Raw genomic sequence first — 23116 nt, 5'->3', positions numbered from 1 at the left:
GATTTTAGAGCTTTTCGTTCAATTACAGAAATATTTTGTTGTTTAAAATGTGGTTTATTAATCTTGCCACTATTATGTTTGCCGACATCCAACATTACCATCGCCTCGAAGGTGTCAATGGTGGGAAAAACACCTGGGGGAACAAATGAACTTTTTGTGCCAAGTTTTCATTTAAATGTCTTAGTCATATTGTCAGTTTGCCGCAATTCCTTATCCGAAAAATGTACTTTCAATTTGAGCGATCTAATGAATTTAAACAAATCGATCACAAAAGAGAATGGGGCTGCAGTATATACTGGGACAAAGTTCAATCCCTTATCTAGTACGGCAAGTTCGTGACCTTCAAGTTCATAAGAAGATAAGTTTATAACATTTACCTGCGGTGTGACCGCACCGCTCGTGTTTTCACACTGGTTCTTCCTTCTGCGACCCCTCCTGGTTTTTCGGTTCCTCTTCCCCGACCCTTTCCTAAAAAAGAGACCGCAGATCCCTGTGAAGAGGCAGGCGATGATGGCTCGTACTAGATAAGGGATTGAACTTTGTCCCAGTATATACTGCAGCCCCATTCTCTTTTGTGATCGATTTGTTTAAATTCATTAGATCGCTCAAATTGAAAGTACATTTTTCGGATAAGGAATTGCGGCAAACTGACAATATGACTAAGACATTTAAATGCAAACTTGGCACAAAAAGTTAATTTGTTCCCCCAGGTGTTTTTCCCACCATTGACACCTTTGAGGCGATGGTAATGTTGGATGTCGGCAAACATAATAGTGGCAAGATTAATAAACCACATTTTAAACAACAAAATATTTCTGTAATTGAATGAAAAGCTCTAAAATCTTTGCAAGATAATACCGACATATTCATTACCAGGGCTGATAAAGGTGGTGGCACTGTGGTTATGAACTTGTGTGATTATGATATGGAAGCATTACGGCAGTTAAATAATGAGGCACACTATCAGAGATTATCCAGTTACCCTTCAATTAAATTTAAAAATGAATTGAACATCTTTTTAAATGGTTCGGTAATGGAGGGTGTCATTTCTGAGGATATTATGCAGTTACTCACTGAAAAATTTCCTAAAGTTCCGTATATATATTTCCTGCCTAAGGTGCATAAGAGTTTGAGTAAACCACCTGGGAGCCCGATTGTCTCTAATGTAGGTTCCTTATGGCAACCTGCTGCCATTTATATCGATATGCATCTGCAGGAAATATTGCCAACATTAAAACCATGCTTAATGGATACAACTGAGTTTTTAACGAGACTCAATCAAGTAACTTTACCATCTGGAAATTTTCTTTTGTGCTCACTTGATGTTAAAGACCTTTTTACCTCAATACCCCACAATGAGGGTATAGAGTGCATACACAATTACTTATCAACATCGAATTTACCTATGCATACTGTCACGTTCATTTGCTAACTACTGGAGATGGTCCTTACCAAAAATTATTTTGTGTACAATAATGAATATTTCTTACAATTGCAAGGCTGTGCCATGGGTGCTAACATGGCGCCGGCCTATGCTAATATTTTTATGGACCATTTCGAAAAAACATACATTTCTTCCAATAGTGTCTTTAATCAGTACATACAGCAATATATGAGATATGTCGATGACACCTTTTTCATATGGTCCGGTGACATGCAAACATTAGAAAATGTTGTGTCATATTTGAATAAAGTGCATCCGACGATTAAATTTACTTTTGAAGCCAGTCCCAGTAATCTCCATTTCCTGGATGTCAATATCCAGGTGGTGGGGTCTACTTTTGTTACATCTTTATACAGCAAGCCTACAGATAGGAACAATTTACTACGGCCTTCGAGCTTTCATCCCCCTAGCTTGTTTAAAGGTCTTCCACAGAGCCAATTAATGAGGGTGAAAAGAATTACCTCCACGCCTGAACTCTATAAATCCGAATCACTTACGATGGTGGAAAAATGTGTGGAAAGGGGGTATGATAAATCTAAATTGTTGGCTACACAAAATGAGGTTGAGCTTATACCTAGGGAATCAGCATTAACTAAGAAACCAAGATCGAAATCTGTTAAATCTCAAAGAATCCCTTTTGTTATGTCCTATGATACTAACTCTAAGTATTACCGTAATGTAATTTTAAAACACTGGAATATTTTGAGTACTGATACTAAACATGGCCAATTGTTCAAAGCACCTCCAATTTTTTCGTATAGAAGGAGGAAGGACGTTGGTGAACTGATAAAGCGGTAGACTACTTCACAAAAAGGGATACGTAATATATTAGGCACACAAAGTATGGGAACTTTTCCCTGTAGAAACTGTAGTCACTGTAGTGCCATTATCCCTGGTAGCTGTGTGACTCATCCACAGACAGGACAGAAACATAAACTATATGGTTTTTTTACCTGTGACACATATGATGTTGTGTACTGTATTAAGTGCCCATGTGGGTTGTTATATATTGGACAAACTGGTAGAGCGATTAAAATCAGGCTCAATGAGCATAAATCAAATATTAGGACTTACCGTCCTGATTTGCCTACAACACTATTGCATGGTAAAAAGCCAGTGGATAAGATAAATAAAACAGAATCTCAATTGGCGAAACATTTTTTTGAGCATGGACACCGAGTATCACAACTGCGATGGCAGGTGTTAGAGAAAGTGAGTTTTAGTACAGGCATGGATAAAAAGAAAAATATCTTGCAACGTGAATGCTACTGGATTTGGCTATTACAGACACGTTACCCAAAAGGGTTAAATGAAGATTTCAATATGGCCTGTTATTTGTAAAACATTTCTGTAAAGCATTACGATATATAATATCCTGTTATTCTTTTGTAGATAAAAATTACAGACGGATTTTTGCCAGGGACAGCATCCTTCTCCCATGTAGGGTAAGCTAGTAACTTTGTTTCCTTAATTGGTAAAAAATTGGTAAAAAATTGTTACATTTTTGCTTATTGCGTTGCCTTTCCCTTCTAGATTAACTGGATACTATGTTTTTAACTTTTGTATATTTTGTAATACATTCATGTTTGGTGGCTGAATAAAAGGGGATATTCCTCGACTGCATTAATCAGCGTGTGTGGATCCGTTTCTTATACACATTGGTTACATTGAGTGCATGCCACGATCTTTCTGCACTGTGAATCACTAAAGCAAGCTGGTAACTATAGCAATACTTTGCGCTTGGTGGCCTCTAGTGGCCAGAATTGGAACTGCATGCAGGTAACTGCGATAAACACGACGGCACATCTTAAGATATCGCACTTGCTGCCAATTATCTAACATTACAGCGTGCCAGACGTGCAATCCGTTCTGGCTTCATCTGTAGGTTTAAGAAGGGTTGGATGACTTTTTAGTAAGTGAGGAAATACAGGGTTATGGAAAATAGCTCATAGTTGATCCAGGGACTAGTCCAATTGCCATCTTGGAGTCAGCAAGGGCTTTTTTCCCCCTCTGGGGCAAATTGTAGAGGCTTCAGATGGGTTTTTTCTTTTTTTTCCTTCCTCTGGATCAACTAACAGTTAGGCAGGTTAAACTAGAGTTAACACCACTAGCCTTGTATTTTCTCCCTTCTAAAATTATGGCCTAGTTATTGTTATTCACTCTCTATCCCCCAGGGGAATAATAACTTAATAGTTCAACAAGGTAACATTTCAGAATAGATAATGGATGAGTACAAATAAGATAGGCTTCATTTACAAAGCATGGGGCATGGTGCAATGAGCTGGAATCAGCACAAGTGGCCATATGTGCAGTGAAATCTTATTGATTTCAAAAGCTCTATGTGTTATAAACTTTTTGGCTAGAAGTGGGTTAAATGATTCTGCTGTGTTAGTTCAGGTGAAGCAGTCAGACAATGACAGGAACTTTTGCTAACTTCCGGCAACCATTCTGTCAGTGTTACACTCCACATGTGGTGTTTATCTGACAGCACGGGACAAACTTGAGCCACTCCACATGGGTATTGAGAGAGATTGGGTACCTGGTACTTATTAGTGAAGTGCCTCCACCTAGTGGGATCCGGGAATGCACCTACGGGTGGCTCCACTAGGAAACTAATAATGCAAACAGACTTTGTAAACAAAAATAACTGTTTATCTAAAATAGAAGGTGATGGTTCCTCTCTAACTAACTATGGCAAACTATCTCTGTATAGTCCTTTTCTCAGTCCCAAGAAACATATTCTCTTATATCTCTAAGTGCTCCTTTAATGTGAATAATGATGATACTCACTTCCCAGTCTCTTTGGATACTTTACAATCACACTTCAGGTATGCAACTTCAGCCTCTTTGTAAACTTTGATGGGAATCCCTTGCTTGTGCTGGTTTCTCCAGTCAGGATTTTCTCACACTCTCTGTTTCTCCAAGCAGTATCTGGCTTCCCTGTGCCAGCCTGATCCAAATGACAGTTTTTTGTGGGGCCCTTCCAGCTCTGGGCCCAATAGCAGCTCTCTCTATCTCTTGGCTCTCTCTGTCAGGCCTTTTTCTGCCAGGCTGGTGGTGCCTTCCATCTCTGGGCCCAACAGCAGCTCTCTCTACCTCTTGGCTCTCTCTGTCAGGCCTTTTTCTGCCAGGCTCTCCTGTTTCCTCTTCCTGCCAGCCACCCCCAGGCTGCTATGTAACTTCCTGCAGCCCTGAGAGCTCTGTGCAACTAGAAGGGTGGAAAGAGCAGGGATTCTGCACTACCTCCCTACAGGTAGATTTATTAGAACATGGCACGTAAGACTGGCCTCCTCCATGCTTGCTTTCAGCTTATACCAGAAGACGGGAAACAGGAATAAGAATCATGAGGCAATAACAAAACAACAGGAATGCCCTTAACCAAAATTGCCACACAAGCAGGTTACTACATTCCTTCTTTTTAGCAAAAGGGAAAAAAGTAAATCTTGACAAAAAGTATTTAACAACAATCATTTATAACTCAGTTCTAAAAGATTTTAAGGCTGGAAATGTCCAAGTTAGCAATAACATAGTGATATGCCCAGTCTCTCAGGAGGCTTGCATGCTCGCATCTGATACCTCAGTTCACCCTCATGGGCTGTAGCACTGGATGAAGTGTTGGCAGCCAGTAATTCCTGTTAGGGTGATACAGGTTTTTCAAAGTAAATTGTAGAATAAGAAGGAGGTATGTGTGACACACTCTCATCTGGAACCAGGTTGTCCAGATATTATTTGTCTGGAATTATTATAAGCAAATCAATCTGCTTCGGAGGTGCCTCTTTAACAACAGTGCTACTGGGGTACTTTCATTGACTGAATGTGGAGTATTGTGATAATTAAACAGCTCTGCTGTAGTGCCAGCTGACTCATTGGCAACTAGTGATGAGCGAATCTGTCCTGTTTGCAAAACTGCATGAGAATTTTGTTGCGGACAAAATATTGTTGCACACATTATTTTTGTAGCAAACTACATTAGAGTCTATAGTCTTATTTCTTGGCACCTTGTTTCTACTTTGGGGCTACCAATAAAAATTGGGAGGGCAAAGTCACATCTCACTGCTACACACCCCTACATTGTTAGAGGACCTCCTATCCACTAGATTTCCATGCTGCCAATTTCTTAAAATCATAAATGTGATTTTTTTACATTATGTCTGTTAACTGGTAATGGTATCTACTACTACACTATGTTGCTGTTTAAGCAAAAAGTACCATCTATAGATTACATATTACATCTAGCTTACTAACACAGGCACAGCTAATACTAAATTTGACCACCAACATATAACACCCAGGTGCTTTGTATCCCACATTAAAATGAATGAAACATATAGTTATGTGTATGTCCTTATATAGACAGTGGGATGGCTCAGATACAGTACCTTTGGTTGATGTGGAAGGAGAGGGGAAGTAAAAAAAATTCCGAATGCATTTGTCTCTCAGGTTTTTTTGTTGCAAATCTTTTTGTTTTGCTTTTTTTGTCGCTCAAAGCGTAACGAGCCATGTGGCGAATCACCACCGGTGGCGAAACCCGGAAGTCCACGGCGAATCTGTACATGGTGAAATTTTTCGCTCAACCCTACTGGCAACTTAATGTGTTACCCAAGCTTTCTTCAGCAGCACCATTTATAGCTGGGTGATAAGCTGGGGTCAGTTTATGGCTGATACCATTTTATATCAAAAAGTACTGGAATTCTTGAGAAGTGAATTGAAGTCTAGTATCAGAAACCAATTCCTTTATCAAAAAATAGGATGCAAACAAATTAAGCAGCAAAGCAAAAGTTTTGTTGCTTGTACTCTTTATAACCACAAGAAATGTTTATTTATTTTAGCATAGTCAATATGGATTCTTTCCCATGGTGATGTAGCCCATGTCCATGGGTGAAGAGGTGCAGTGGTTGGCTTTTTTTTTTACAGAAGCACAAGTGGCACACTGACTTTTCCATGTCCTGATCCAGACCAGCCCATTATAGGTAACTACAAGTTCGTGCTTTCATTCTTACACCTGGATGGCCCTTGTGGAGTTCATGCAAGGGCCTCTGCTGGTATTTTTGGGGTATAACAACCCGTATCTTAGAAAAGTGGCTTGTTAATTTCAGGGTACGAAGAAAATCTCTGAAGATCCCCCTACGGGGGATAACCTGATCCATGAGTTTGAAAGAAAAAGGAAACGACTGATCGGTTTGGAGTTGCATGCAATCACCCTAACTGAATACTATAAGAGCAAGAAGCTACCACGTGGTCTGAGAGTGAAACTCAGACCAACCATTTTTCGGGAAAACACTGATATTTTACACGTAGATATGAACAAATGCTCTCTGGACATTTTATTGCGTAATATAGAATTTCTACAATCTTCGATTCCTGAAGTACGAACACAAATTGCTGATATAGAAAGTAAACTGAGAGACTCTGTACAGCCTGACAGTCTGGAAAGTTTACTGACACGTACAGAAGAGACTCTGATTAAACATAAGCTAGCCATCGAAGACAAGAAGCGCACTAAGTTCATGCGCAATAGTGAGGATTACCGTCTAGGAACCGTTTACAATTGGAACAAGGGAAGTGACGTCCACCAACGACAAACATCGTGAGAGTACCCCGAGACTAGCTCAAGGAGCACGCAACACCAGCTACCACATGACTGTCTAAGGGATCCAGAAGAGATTCACCATACCGGTGTGCAGCGACGCTGGGAACAAGCTACTGAGGATACGTCTACCGGCAACACAGCAGATAACTCGGCTTCTACATCCTCCTCTCTTTTAGGGGATCCTACAATGGGCCATGTAAGAAAAAGAGACGGGGGACACGAAGGCACCTCAGACAGAAAGCAGCCGAAGGACAATTCAACACGGCACTACCAACTGGAGGACCAGAGACAACAGCCACGTCGGAAATTGAGGGACAATACCTACAGGAAACGTTAATATATAATATCTCTGAAACTATTCTTTCCCCTACACAAATGTCAGTTTTACAGATAGGTCTTTCATTTTGTCCTACTTCTGGGTGTAATACTTTCTCACTTGACATTGAACTTCAGAGATTTTTTCGTACCCTGAGATTAAAAAGGCACTTTTCTAAAATACCCACTTCCTCTAACACAATGCAGTATAGCACATATAGCAATGCAAGTTTTGGTCATTCACAACTCTCCCTTAAAAAAAATGGGTTTAAGTAACGGTAGTTACTAACCTGACAATGTAGTGGAGGAATATGTCCTACTTCTGGGTGTAATACTTTCTCACTTGACATTGAACTTCAGAGATTTTTTCGTACCCTGAGATTAAAAAGGCACTTTTCTAAAGTACCCACTTCCTCTAACACAATGCAGTATAGCACATATAGCAATGCAGGTTTTGGTCATTCACAACTCTCCCTTAAAAAAATGGGTTTAAGTAACGGTAGTTACTATCCTGACAATGTAGTGGAGGAATATGTCAAACTAGTGACTAATGATATAGAGAGGCTTAAAAGGAAATCCCTGCATAATCCCTGGTTTGGATGTAAATCAAATCTTAAATACAATTAAAGATTGTGTTTGAATGAATTAATGTCCAGTGATAGGATTATAATAAAACCAGCAGAGGCAGGGGGCGCCCTAGTGGTTCTGAATAAAAATTATTTCACAGACAATTATCAGACTGATGTGTACATACCACTCAATAATAACCCCCTCGCCTCTATACAGCAATGCATTATGGATCGAGTTTTCAGAGCAATGGATAAGGGCCTTATTGATGAGGACTTGAAAAGCCTCCTGATAACGGAGAATCCCATCATTCCGGTATTTTATACGGTATTTTATATGTTATCCAAAATTCATAAGAACCTACATGAACCCCAGGGAGACCAATAGTAGCCAGCACAGATTTATTATTGATCCTTTAGCAAATTTTTTTGACAAAATCCTTCAACCGTTGGTACATGATACCCACTCATATGTCAAAGACACCATGCATTTACTCAATATACTTTCATTCCCGGATGATGACATTTTACTAGAGCGTTTTTATGGTACAAGTCTGTACATTTCCATTTCACATACATCTGGCCTTTAGGCTGTTAAACATTACTTAAAGTCCACAGAATATACAGAGTCACAGCAAATGTTTTTACTTGATTTAGAGTCACTAGCTTTGGATGGACATAGATATCGTACGATTGCTGTCAGGGGCAGAACATTGCTGATCTGTTCTTTAAGTAATCTGACTGGTAAGACTTTGATCTGAATGGTTAGTGGCGGGTCGGGAGATGGGAAAGTCCGATCGTACGATGATTCGTACGATCGGATCTTTGCATCTATGGCAAGCTTAAGACGCATTGTCAATGAGGATGATGTTAGTGACACACGGCTAGTTGAGATGTCCAATCACTTCAAAGAAAGAGGCTATCCAGCTAAAATCGTACAAAAACATATGGCCAAAGTGAGGGATATTGACAGAGACCAATTACTTACTGTTAAGAATGTAAAAACTTCTAACAATGACAAATTTGTATTTGTCAGTAAGTTTACAACGACCAGTCGACAAGTATCCAACATCATACGCAAGCATTGGCATAGCCTACAATCTTGTTTACCCGATATACCTTCTTTCCAGTCACCTCCCATGATTGCCTATAAAATAAGTAAAAATTTACGTGACCAATTGATAAAAGCGGATATTGGGAGTTCACTACAAACCCCCAAATGTGACATTTTCCCCTGTCTACATTGTACCCAGTGCAATTCAGTCATCAAAATTAATTTATTCCATCATCCTCACACTGGTAAGAAATATGAGATTAAACATTTTTGATAAAGGGCCCAGAGGGGTTCAAAACTTATGATTTATGTGGGCTTAATAAACCACTTTTGATATAACATTCACAAAAAGGTGTGCATCCGGATTTTTGGCAATTAATCTACTGACCCTAATGTAAGGGAAGGGTCTTCTGGGTAAGCACCCTGCACTTTCAACAAGTGTTATTTTTGGGATTAGGTTGAGTTCGCCATCATCATGCATTTCTCCATTAGGCAGTATATGTGATATAACTGCTCCAACTCCATAGGGTGAGGCATCAAGTGCTAATGTTAGTGACTTACTAGGGTCATAGCGTGCTAGCCACTTGCTGTTGGTTAGCCTTTGCTTTGTATCCTGAAATGCTTTTTCATACTCAGCTTACCAAGTCCATTTGTTATCTTTTGGCAAAAGTTCATGTAACGGTTGCAGCAAATGTGGGCAATTTTGGAAGAAAATGACCATAATAATTTAGAAGTCACATGAGTATAGTTCAGACACATTTTAAGGTGAGGGTGCGTAAACAATAGCAGTTAACTTGGTTTCTGTTGGGTGACACTTAGACAATTTTACTTGCACCCAGATTCTTTTAATTTTGATAACACCTTATCTAACAGTGCTAAGTGCTCTTCAACAGATGAACCTGTAATCAAAATGTCATCAAGAAAACAGACCAAATGATCGAATCCTTGAAGAAACTGATCCACTGCATGCTGAAAGATTGCTGGTGCTGTTGATGCTCCAAATAGCAAGCACTGTTATTGGAACAAATCTTTGTGTGTACTGATGGTAAGATATGTCTTTGGATCTGTGTCCAGCTCTAGCTGTTGATAGGCATTGGATAAATCAGTTTTAATGACGTATTTACCTCCAGCAAGTATAGCAAACAAGTCCTCTGCATTTTGTAGTGGGTAGGGTTCTGGTTCTACACAGCAATTGACAGTGACCTTGTAGTGACCACAAAATCTAAAAATGTTGTCCTTTTTGGGAACCACTAAGGTTGGGGCAGCCCAGCTGCTGTATTTGACACATGACACAATACCATAATGTTCCATTCTTTCTAGTTCTTTCTCCACAGAGAATCCTTCCTTAAGGGGACGTAAAGGCAAATAAATAAAATACAATTTTACTTTCTTTAATGAAAAATAAATCTATCTATAAAAAATGTGTACCATTTTGATATTAAACCTGACTGTATGCAGTGAAATTCCCCCTTCGTTTTACTTCCTCTGACAGCTGCAGATAGGAAACTTCAGACAGTCCCTAACTGCTCTGCAGGGGAACAATCATAATTTCAAATGACGGGGGGAGCCCTCCACCTTACTTACCTGACCTCGTGCAGCTTTGTTTGTTTCCCTGACAATTTATGACGATCGCTAAGCTTAACTCAAATGGCAACTCAGTGGCCTTAGCAGGAGCTATAAAAGTTTTAAAGAGACTACGTTTTTGCTGGCAGTGTAGCAAGTGATATATCTGCTTTCTTTTTCTGACTAACATAATTTACAGACATCCATCTCTCAAATGCTTCCAAGTAAGAATCAAATTCTTCTTCAGATTCTAAAAACTCTTGGTACTTTCCTAATGGCAGACATTGCTGCAAGTTACTCACTGTGCAGAAAAGAAGTCATGCAGCCTGTTTGCTCTGCAGCTGAGTTCAGTAACACAAATCCTCATCGCCACTGTTATAAACTGCTTGGCTAGTAGTGGGTTAAATGATTCTGCTGTGTTAGGTGAAGCAGTCAGACAACCATATGAACTTTTGGTACATTTATTGCTTGCTTTCAGCTTAGACAGGAAGAGGGGTAAAAAGGCATCATGAGGTAATGGCAAAACAGACGAAATGCCCTTAAATAAAATGTCCACACAAGCTGGATACTACACTGTGAATGGGTCCTAGAGGTATCTCTGCACCTATATAATTTGTAAAGGAGTTCCAGTGGATGAAGGGAAGCAGTGTAATAAATTAATGGCATTATCAATTTCAGGATTCAAGCCCAACAGACCTTCAGAAAAATCCAAATAGATCACATCTACTGCTACCCCTCTGTCCAGCATCTTACTTACCACATCATAAAAACAAATTTGTCTGACATGACCGATCCTTCAGAAAGTCATGCTCACTAGGACACAATTTTGAATTTGATCCCTTAACAAACCATTAAATATTTTGCCCACCACAAATGGTAAACTTACTGGCCTACAATTGCCATGTTGTAATCCTTTTTTAAATTTTGGAATGACTGTAGGGTTATTATGACAAAACCGGGATAATGGGGGCCAGGAAAGTTTATGATCCCAAACTAAGGCAAAAACACATCTAAAGACTGTACAATTTGCCTCAGTGGAAGAGAAAAACCTTTCCTGATGCCAAGAGGGAAACCAGACCAGTACAAGGATCATCGTAGTACTTTAGCGCTATTTTTAGTCTGCTTTTTGTCACTAAATAAAAAAGCTATCTAATTTATCTGCCAGTACAACCACTTCAGGGAGGGAAATACACATCTTCACTAGCTGTAAAAAACCCTTCTGAATATTTAGACAGAACCTCCATTCTTCTTATCAGAATGGGTGACCTTGTGTCAGCTGGAAGGATATACTGGTAAATAAGGCATCAGAGAGATTACTATATATTTACAAGAACGTGTAGAGCAACTGCACACCCTTACTCAACCCGCTATGTTAAGCTTCGTGCACGATGACAGAGGTTTCAGAACCTTCCAAAGTAGCCAAGAGAGTAAATTCACCAGCACACAAGACTCCTTTTTGCAGGGCAAGCCCTTTATTATTATTATTATTATTATTATTATTATTATTATTATTATTATTAAACGGCAAAGGCTTGCCCAGCAAAAAGGAGTCTTGTGTGCCACTGAATTTTCCCCCTTATATATTTATACATAGATATCATATCACTCCTCAGGCACCTATTCTCCTGCATGAACAACCCCAGCTTGCCCAGTCTTTCCTAACAGCTAAGATTTTCCATACATTTTATCAGCTTAGTTGCCCTTCTCTAATTCAATAATGTCCTGTTTGAGCAGTGGAGACCAAAACTGTACAACGTATTCTAGATGAGGTCTTACCAGAGCTCTGTACAGTGGAAGAATGACCCCCTCCTCCTGCAAATCTATGGTTTAATACAGCTCAAGAACTTGTTTGCCCTTGCAACTACTGACTGGCATTGCTTGTTACAGTCAAGTTTATTATCTACAAGGACTCCAAGGTCCTTTTCCATTATTGATTTTGGAATACCAGTAGGGGACCATTAACAGAGAAGGAAAATATCCAGTATAATTGTTTGTGCCCAAGTGTGGCAAGGGTTTTGTTTTATCTGTTCATCTGATCCTGCTTATAATTGAAAGCTTATGGTTATTGCACTGCATGTAAATTTGGATGTGCTCTCAGAGAACTCAGAGAAAACTGCCTTTCTGTGCTTACTACGGTGACAAATACTGTTGTCCTGCTGTCTACTTCCTCCTCGGTGGAGCCTCAACTGCTCAGATACCTGGTCCTAGTTGGTCTCACAGTAGCTAGCTTAACTTAAAGGATGTTGGATACCAAAACTTTTACCAACTCTGTGAGGAATTGGTCCTCAGGCCCTTGGTTACACCTAGCTGGCTTTTTACAAGCATAGCCAGTAAAAATGATGCTTGATTGAAATCTTATTAAAAGATAAATATATACTGTAGGAAGGTTAGTATTATTTTTTCTCTAGAAAAGGTAGCAACCCTAAACCACTCCCTTATATGGACTTCCCTGGGTAATCCCCCAATTCGCTAGCAAACAAGACCATTGCTATTGTTAGTTCTCACCCTATCTCACTTTTCGCTCAGGTGAACGGTCGTTACTCTGCAAATACACAAAGAGGTGAATTTTACTGAACGTTACCTCTTTCATCAGAGTTTACTTCGCCACCTCAGACCAGAGGAACTAATAAAATGAAGCTACATCTTCCTCAATCTTATGTCAGTGACATCATATCCTGTATGCCGGAAAAGCATTAAAGTTGTAAAAAACGCTGGCGACTTTTACTTTTTTAAAGTGGGAACATAACTAATAAAGATGTCCATACAACTTTAATGTACCCACCATATTCAAATTGACCTAATCGTAAGAGTACTACCCAAGTTTCTCTAGGCATAAATGAATACTAGCAAACTTCGCAATTAAATTCTCACACTGCCGAAGTAACGCTAGCAACAATTCACCAGCATTCAGCTGCTGAGACGCAACTTTGCATTTTAGTGAATTAGTGTAGTGCTAAAGAATTTGGCGAAGTGGCGTGAAGTGCAGCAAAATTGTCACTGCCTAAAATTCACTCTTTTAGTGCATGGATTGACACTTGCTCATAGCTTTGAGTCCCATGAGAGACAAGCACTATATACTTTATTCCCTTTAAAATGTTGGCATGTTGGGGCGTGGCCTGGCTGTGGAGCTGTATGGAGGTCTGATCCTATAGCTCTGCATGAGACACTGGAAAAGCAGCTCACAGCACCTGTTTAAAGCTTTATTTAGCGGCAAAATTGCAGGGGAACACTCTTAGAACAACATGGAATACAGGAAAGTCATTTCTAAGAGAAAGAAAGATAGCCCCAGACCAAGGAAGCTGACTGACTGGTTTAGCACTCCAGGGCAAGATGGCGACTGCTCTGAGGAGAAGGACCAGCACTATGCAGCATCCCAAGCTCCTTTGCCTCAAAGAAATCCTTTTTCACCATTATATGCCTCACAGAGCCTGAATTCTCCTGATGTGCAACACAGAGGCAGCGGTGATGACACCCCAGACACACCAACATCACGCGCACAGAGCACCAGGAAGTCCAGGTAGGACAAGATTCACACACACTGACAGCAGCTGCAGCTGATTCAGACCCTCTAACACAGTTTCCCACTTCTGATCAGCCGATCTCCCAGAACTTTTTCAAGGAGTTTATGCTCTCCTTTAGAAGCGCTCTTCACAGTGACATAAAACTACTATCAGATCATGTGGCCCAGTTCGCTACTGAAACAAATTCAAGAGTTACTAAAATTGAGCAAAAAATGGCTGACGTAACAATTGCTCATAACGAACTGGTAGACGCACACGAGGAGTTGCAGGATGATGTTAAATGGTTAAAGGAGAAAATAGTTGACGCGGAAGATCACAACCGATGTAATAATGTAAAAATCAGAGGGATCCCAGAATCGGTCTCAACAGATGGTCTGAAGTTGTATGTGAGGGACATTATTAAATCAACACTACCCAGTGTGACAGACAACGAGCTGGTTATAGATCGGGCACACAGGCTGCCGAAACCAAGCTTCCTTCCTGAGAGAGTGCCTAGAGATGTCATCATCAGGCTACACTTCTACCATGTTAAGGAGGCATTCCTGACTAGAAGAGGCCAAAAACTGCCTGATCCTTATCAAGATTTAACACAGATGACCTTACAAGCTAGGAGAGAGTTTGGTCCAGTTACTGCAACCCTGAGGAACAACAAAATCCCTTATAGATAGGGCTTTCCCACCAAATTGTTGATCAGCAAACAAGGAACACTTTTTGCTTTAAAGAATGTAAAGGAGGGACTTGACCTATTGTCCCAATGGAACATGCATATTGTGAACCCAAGAGAAGGGAGACTTGCACTAACCACTCCTAATCAGCAGCAGATGGACTGGTCTCATGATAGGCCTGAGAGTGAAAAATCCTCTGAAGCATCAGGAGGACATTAAAATGTGAAAGTGTTTCATTCCACAAACTTTTTCCCCTGTAAGATTTTTCCCCTCAGGGTACCACTCTTCCTTTCCCTGAGGAGAACTGTCCTGATACATAGTCCACTGCAGTGGACCTGACCTAACAGGCCTACGGTAACTAACTTTGACTGAACTTTTTTTTTCTTTTTCTTTCAGCGATGGCATCAAAATCCTGATGTCACTGCTTTCACTGATGTTCTTTCTGTTTTTGTTGATTTTATTTTTATTAACATCTTTCTTCCATAACAGGATTAAAAAACATGGACTTTGGTATCTGATATACATAGAGACTGTAAGTGATGGATCTCACTATAGCAGAGTTGGTTTGATTGTTATATATATGACTTATTGCAGGTTTGATATGACTGATGACACAAGAATTTAAGGTCTTGTCCAAAAATGTGAGAGGGCTAAATTCGCATAGGAAATACTATCTCCTACAAAAATTGGTTAAAGATGAGAAGGTGGATATAGTATGTCTCCAAGAGACACATCTGAATGATAGAGGAGCTTCTATATTTAAGTTACATCAATTCTCTAATGTTTTCCATTCTACATTACCAGAGAAAAAGAAGTGTGGTGTATGCATAGCTGTAAGGGATTCACTAGGTTTTGAGGTGACTGACACATTTAGTTGTAAAAGGCTATCTAATTATAACAGGGGATTTGAATGCAGTGACAGATCCGTCTGATGACTGTACCACCAAACGTAAAAAAACCCCAGCCACTATTCAATCTGCTTTAGCCAACTTTGAACTATATGATGTTTGGAGGTGCCTGCACCCAAAAGACAAACAGTATACTTTTTATTCATCTTTTCACCGTTCTTTTACTAGAATAGATTACATTTTAGCTGATAAATTTTCCCTGCCACTTATATCAGATATCACAATAGGTACTAGAATATGGTCTGACCATTCCCCAATAATAGCTAAGATCCAAACACAGGGCTCCCCTCCTATTAATAACATTTGGAGAATGAATAAGTTAATTTTACAATCTGAACAATCTTCCCCCCTAATTAAAAAGAATCTAGAGGAGTACTTTAAAATTAATGATACAAAAGATGTCTCCAGAGCCACTTTTTGGAATGCCCATAAGGCATACATGCGGGGCATTTTTATGAAGCATAGTGCAATTTTAAAAAAGAAGTTCAGAGGAAAAATAGATCTTTTGCTTAAGGAAATAAAATCCCTGGAGCAGGCAATATTTACTGATAAGAAAGTAGATCTTATCCCCAAATTAGAACAAATACGTCAGCAATTAGCAGACAGTTTATATTATCAGTATGATAAATGGCAAACTATATTAAAGGAGAACTGGTATTCTGATAGAAATAAGGCAGGCAAAGCAATGGCTCAGAAAATTAAAGGCCGGAGAATGTCAGAGGATCATAAAAATTAAACATCCCACCTCAGGTACAATAGTTCACCATCCGAATGATATAGTCAATGCTCTGGCATCATACTACGAAAATCTTTATAATTTAGGTAAAGACCCCAAAACACATATCCCCTCCCAACAAGAGATTAATCATTATCTTGACAGTGTGAGCCTTCCTAAACTCTCAGAATTCGAGCAGAAACAGATTAATGTTTCATTCTATCAGCAGGAAGTTGAGATTGCAATAAAATCCCTCAAAAAGGATAGGGCACCGGGAGTTGACGGTTTCATAAACAATTATTATAAGAAATATATTAACATCTTATCTAAACCTCTTGTTGATATCTTCAATGAAATAGCAACTCACAGGGGCTGATTCACTAAATTCGAGTGAAGGATTCGAAGTAAAAAAACTTAGAATTTCGAAGGTTTTTATGGGCTACTTCGACCATCGAATGGGCTACTTCGACCTTCGACTACGACTTCGAATCAAAGGATTCGAACTAAAAATCGTTCGACTATATTGGAACAAGAAAGGTACTTGCCTTGCTGCACAAGATTAGGCTCTGTCAGACGCCTACCCTCTTTGTCTCTTTAGATGCGGAGAAGGCGTTCGACCGAGTCAACTGGAATTATATGTCAAATGTTTTGACAAAATTCGGTTGTATGGGTTATATCCAAAAAGCCATTCTGGCCTTATACTCTCAACCTTCCGCAAGAGTTTTGTCCTCAGGCACACTGTCCTCTTCCTTTGATATCACTAATGGCACTCGTCAAGGGTGTCCATTATCCCCATTAATTTTTATATTGTCTTTAGAACCCTTGGCACAGAAAATTAGAGACAATAGAAATATACATGGAATACAGCTGGATAGCTCTGCAACAAAATTGGGTCTCTACGCGGATGATATCCTATTGTATTTGCAAAATCCCACAGTAGCATTGCCTAGTCTAAATATTGAACTCAAAGAATTTTCATGTCCTATTATAAGTTAAATGAAAGCAAAACAGTGGTTATGCCTTGTAATGTTCGTCCAGAAATAGTACAAAATCTCAAGGATTCCTGTTCATACTCCTGGACTGCCAAATCTATTAAATATTTAGGTATATATCTCACCCCATCCATACCCCAATTATACAAAGAAAATTTTGAACCCTGGATAATTAAACTTAAAACTCAGTTAGAAGCCCTATCAAAATTAGAATTTTCCTGGTTAGGCTGATCAGCTGCATTCAAAATGATGATACTACCCCAATTACTATATTTGTTTAGAAACCTACCAATAAAAGTCCCCAAAAAGTTCTTTACTACCATACAGAGAATGATCAATAAATTTGTCTTGATGAACAAGTTTTCAAGATTCTCAAACAAAATTGTAACCACTCATACATCTGATTTGGGTTTGGGAGTTCCAGATATAGAAACATATTATAAGGCCTCAATACTTGAGCAATCTAGAGCAATCTGGATTAATGATTTTTCAAAGCAGTGGGTAAGCATTGAACAAGAACAACTCCCTGTCAAAGCCTATAGATCATTTTTAGAATCCAGATTGAACTGGAAAATACAACAAAATATCTCAAATCCCATTACAGCTAATACCTTAGGAATCCGGAAAGAAATGATTAAACTTTGTAGCTGTGATCCACTAGCAATCTCTAATCTCTCAGGGTATAAAAACAATTGATGACTTATTAGTAGGATTAGAAATAAAACCTTTTGAAGAACTTGTATCTTTATATAACATTCCTGAATCTGATAAACCTAAATATATCAGAATACACAAATTTTTAACAAAACATCCTTCTAACCCTATATCTCTTACACCCCAAATTAATAGATTACTCAATCCCCAGGACAGTAAAACTAAAGGAACCACAATATTTTATAGAGCATTGTTATATCTGAAAGATGATACCCCTAAATGGCAACTCAGGACATGGCAGGAGTTCTTGCAGGTTGATATTGATCAGGAAGACTGGGAATTAGCACTCAAATCATTAAAAAAAAAACAACACATTGTGTTTCCCACCATGAAAATTTAATTAAAATGACCTGGCAATGGTACATGACACCTGAAAAAATAGCCAAATTTGATAATAAAACATCCACATTATGTTGGAGGAACTGTAATCAAGTGGGTTCTTTGATGCACATTTTCTGGCTCTGCCCAAGGATACAAAAAATTTGGGAAGAATTGGAAAAATTCCTTGGACAATTACCCGTGTCACTTACTCGGATACCCCCAGGTATGGCTTTGTTGCATCTAAAGACTATGGACTTGTCCCCTAGGGAGAGACACATATTCATTGTTACTAGAATGCTTATTGTTGAAAACTGGAAATCTTATGTTATACCAACAATTGAAGAAATTCTTAAAAAAGTGGATTTTAATCTTAAAGCTAAAAGATCTTGGGCTATTAGATGTGGTGACCTTCAGGCTTTTCAAAAAAGGGCAAATCTATGGCCTTCGATTTATACTCACCTCTCACTAATAATTTTTGACTTGCTGACTCTGCTGGAGTGTAAAATAACAGTAACATCCTCAGATATCATAACCATGTTAATGACAGCATGTTCCGTTGGACCCTTTTCTTTTGTTAAGTTTTGTTGTTTTATGGAAAGAAGACTCCTATTGGAAGATTTTAGTTTATTTTATTTAGACATATCTGTAGTTTCCTTATAGGACCCATATTACATTTTCACCAATAAAACCCTCAAAATTGGACTACAATATAGGTAAAATGTGGATGCGACTCTCAGGAACTGAGCAGGGTGGTTTTAACCCTCCCAGTTCCTGAGAGGATCAACTCCATTTGGGAATCAAAACAAAAGCAGGTAAATTATAATTGGTGATAAATAACTCAACACTGAGTGGTTCTAATAGATGGAATTATTATATCATCCTATTCAGATTAATCTATTATTGTTTTGCAGGGATTTGTATTACTTCCATCAGTATAGACTTCCAGATTACATTGCATCACAAGAATGATATGGATGTGACTTCTGGAATCTCAGTAGGGTGGTTTAAATCCCCCATTTTCCAGAAGGATTGGCTCCATTCGAGAAGGATCTACAAGTAGATGTAATGTGACTACCTGTCGTTATATAATTTTAGAAGTGTGGATAATGTTATAGTACCATAATATTATAGACCTATTCTGTAGGATGTTTAAACAGGTCCTTATGTAACTGTTCTTTATTATGTAAATTTATGTTATTGATGTAAGATATGTCATTTATATGACTGTAATGTCTTTTGAAAACTTCCAATAAAAATTATTGTGTGCCCTTGGTTTATGCATGAGCACAGTAACTTGTAAGAGCCAAGGAGGTAGAACATGAAATTACATTTTTCTATTTTGGAAAATCCAATAACAGATACTACTAGAAACATATATATTTATGAAAATGTATTTAAATGAAGCAGTGTTTTACATATGGGCTGTTTTATGCAATATATTTAATGAGTGTGCCCCCCCAGGTGGGTCCCCTGTATAGGGATAGTAGTCCCACCTCTGCTACTATGGGGTCTACTTTTTCTAAAGTTGTGCAACTGGTCCCTGTCCTATTGGAGGGTACATTCTAAGGTAACTGCTTTGTGAATATATGACTATAAGCCAGTTATATAAATTATTATATAATAAACAATAAAAGCCCAATAAGGTAGCATAATTTAATTGATTGATTGATTGTTTCATTGTTCCTTTTCTTTTTCTTTCCTCCTTCAGGGCAACTGCCAATAACAGATATGAGTTGTGGAAGATGGGAATTACACATATTCTGAATGCTGCTCATGGCAATAGATTTTGCGAGGGCAGCTCTGATTTTTATAGTGCAAGCATTTCATATTATGGGGTTCCTGCATATGATGTACCAGACTTTGATATGAGCCAATATTTCAACTCTGCCTCACAATTTATCCACCGAGCATTAAATACCAGTGGAGGTAAGCAGATTAAGAGATAAAAAATCCTTTTCACTGTTTTGTGGTGTAAACATGGTATTTAAAATATGTTAAAATATGCATCATAGAGCTCAGCCTGCTGGTTAGTTCCTGTAAATGTAATACAGCCAATGACAAAGATCTATACCTTCAGAAAAGAAACAGAGAAGTGTTCTGCTGTTACTCTGTCTTTTTTTCTGAATGTATCCACTGGTGTTACAAAATTCATTATATTGGCAGTAAATAGAATCTTAAATAGCTCTGAAACATACAGTACTGTAATACACACATAGTTTATAAACCCTTTTTACACACACTTATCATTTTCCTGTTTATCGAGGGTTAATATATTCGACCCTCAAAGTAAAATCCTTCGACTATCGCAGTTGAAGGATTTACCGCAAATACTTTGATCGATCGATTGAAGGAAAAATCGTTCGATCGAACGATTAATCCATTGATCAAAGGATTTTCATTTGATCAAAAAACCCTTAGAAAAGTAATGGGGAAGGTCCCCATAGGCTAACATTGTAGCTCGGTAGGTTTAAAGTGGCAAAGTGTGTAGTCAAAGTTATTTTTCAAGAGACAGTACTTCGACTATCGAATGGTCGTAGTCGAAGCTTGAAGTAGCCTATTCGATGGTCGAAGTACCCAAAAAAAACCTTCGAAATTCAAAGTTTTTTTTACTTCGATTTCTTCACTCGAGCTTAGTAAATGTGCCCCTTACAGAACTGAAGTGACATATTTGCTAAGGAATAAACTATAGGGAGCTTTCCCTTCTTTTTGATTTATCATAAAACAGTTCACCCCAAAAAGCCATATGGAAAATCCACATTCTCCTTAATCCAAAATGGCAAAATGGGTAGAAAATATTTATTTCTCCAAACTACTACCACAAAACTAAAGTTAGCCCTTTTAATAAAATTTCTGATGATGTTTCTTTGGAGAATACATATTGTATTGAATCTAAAATAAGTAAAGCCATTTTTCTACTCCAAACTGCAAAGCTTGGCTAAATGTAGATTTTGTTATAAAATTATAAAAATCGCTTCAAGTATACCATTTTCCCAAGCTGAACCAGCTATAGCAAGTCATACAAAAACTCCCAGTTAACCTTTTGAACCAAGATCAAACATCCCAAATATGAATGTCAGGGGTATGAGGAACATTTTGATTCTCAATGTACATAGGTTTACCCAAGTACAGGTATGGAACCTATTATCCAGAATGCTGGGGGCCTGGGGTTTCCTCAATAAAGGGTCTTTCCGTAATCCCGATCTCCATACCTTGTCTACTGAAAAATAATTGAAATACTGAATAAATCCAATAGAATGGTTTTGCCAATAAAGATTACTTATATTTAAGCTGGGATCAAATACAAGGTACTGTTTTATTTTTACAGAGAAAAAGGAAATATACTTAAACATTTCAAATTATTTGATTAAAATGGAGTCTATGGGAGATGACGTTCCCGTAGTTCAGAGCTTTCTGGAAAATGGGTTTCCAGATAACAGATCCCATATTTGTATGTAGCACAAAGAGGCAACAAAAAAAAACAGCGATGTTTAGGGATTAGTATTTTTTGTGGTTTTTACTTTTAATACATTTAAAAAAGTCATAGTTTAAAGTAATTAGTATAATTCAAGATTTTTATCTCGGGGAAAGAAACAAAATATGAACATTAGTAAATCAGCTACTAAGGGTCAGTTTGTTCCATGCATGCTAATTCAGAGATGTCCTACCTAACATCTTTAACCAAAATGACAAATCTGCAAAACCGACTAGTATCTTTCACAAATGAATACTCTTTGTAATGGTTGCTTCAAGATGTGACAAAGTAGTAATAAACCACACTCAGGACTAAGTGCATTTAGCAGTCAGTGGGCTAGATTCAGTTCAATGAGAAATCTTATTGCAAGGTGTATTATGTTACAATTACATTCTAGTCTATGGAGTGAGAAATGATAGTCTTAAGTTGAACCAGTTATAGCAAGTTATACAAAAATCAGAAAATGTACTGTACATAGTTTAGAAAATGCACAAATCATGCCCTTTTGATGATGCTTAGTTTCATATAATCAAGTTTCTTTTTTAATAGTTGTATGCATATTTTTCAATGCAAAAACTGATTTATATTGTTTAACATCACTCCATTTTGTTCCCCAGCTAGACTGCTGGTGCATTGCATTGTTGGAATCAGCAGATCTGCAACACTAGTCCTGGCTTACCTAATGATTCATCATCAGATGACTTTAACTCAAGCCATTCAGAAAGTCCAAGAAAATCGCTGGGTATCCCCTAACCACGGGTTTCTTCGTCAGCTATTAAAACTGGATGGAGAGCTTCGCAAGTCCAGAAATATTCAGCGTTAAAATAGTATACAAGATGATTGCTAATTTATTTATTTTAATTGACATAACAGTTGATTGTCTAAAGTTCTAAACTAAGTATATAAGATAGCTTGTTTATATTACTATATAAAACACTCAACTCTAATTTAAGAAATATAAATACAGGTATTCAGAATTTTTAGAACAGGGGTTTTACAGATAAGGCACCCTTCTGTAATTTGAATATCTGTATATTAAGTCTATTAAAAAATTATTTGAATATTAATTAAACCCAGAAGGATTGTTTTGCCTCCAATGAAGAGTAACTTAGTTAGGTACAAAGTATTGTTTTATTTTTACAGAGAAAAATGAAATAATTTAAAAAAATATATAATTATTTGACTAAAAATGGAGTCTATTGTAGATGGTATTTCCATAATTTGGAGCTTTCTGGATAAAGTGTACCTGTACATTTAAAAAATACCCCTTTATATA

At 38.1% G+C, this 23116-nt stretch overlaps 1 protein-coding gene across 1 annotated transcript in view; it reads left to right on the top strand.

The window, feature by feature from the left end:
- The window catches only part of dusp13.S (dual specificity phosphatase 13 S homeolog), a 45219-nt gene extending 22387 nt beyond the window's left edge, over nucleotides 1-22832 (top strand). The window contains exons 2-3 of the mRNA XM_018239423.2: nucleotides 20077-20294; nucleotides 22458-22832. Of these exons, the coding sequence (XP_018094912.2) occupies nucleotides 20077-20294; nucleotides 22458-22663 (424 nt within the window). The 3' untranslated portion in view covers nucleotides 22664-22832. The remainder of the gene's footprint in view (nucleotides 1-20076; nucleotides 20295-22457) is intronic.
- Nucleotides 22833-23116: the final 284 nt, after the last annotated feature.

The sequence above is a fragment of the Xenopus laevis genome, chromosome 7S (genome assembly GCF_017654675.1).
Source record: "Xenopus laevis strain J_2021 chromosome 7S, Xenopus_laevis_v10.1, whole genome shotgun sequence".
NCBI classification, from domain to species: Eukaryota; Metazoa; Chordata; class Amphibia; order Anura; family Pipidae; genus Xenopus; species Xenopus laevis.
The sequence above is the reverse complement of the archived record's forward strand: the minus strand, read 5'-3'. Positions and strand labels throughout refer to the sequence as shown.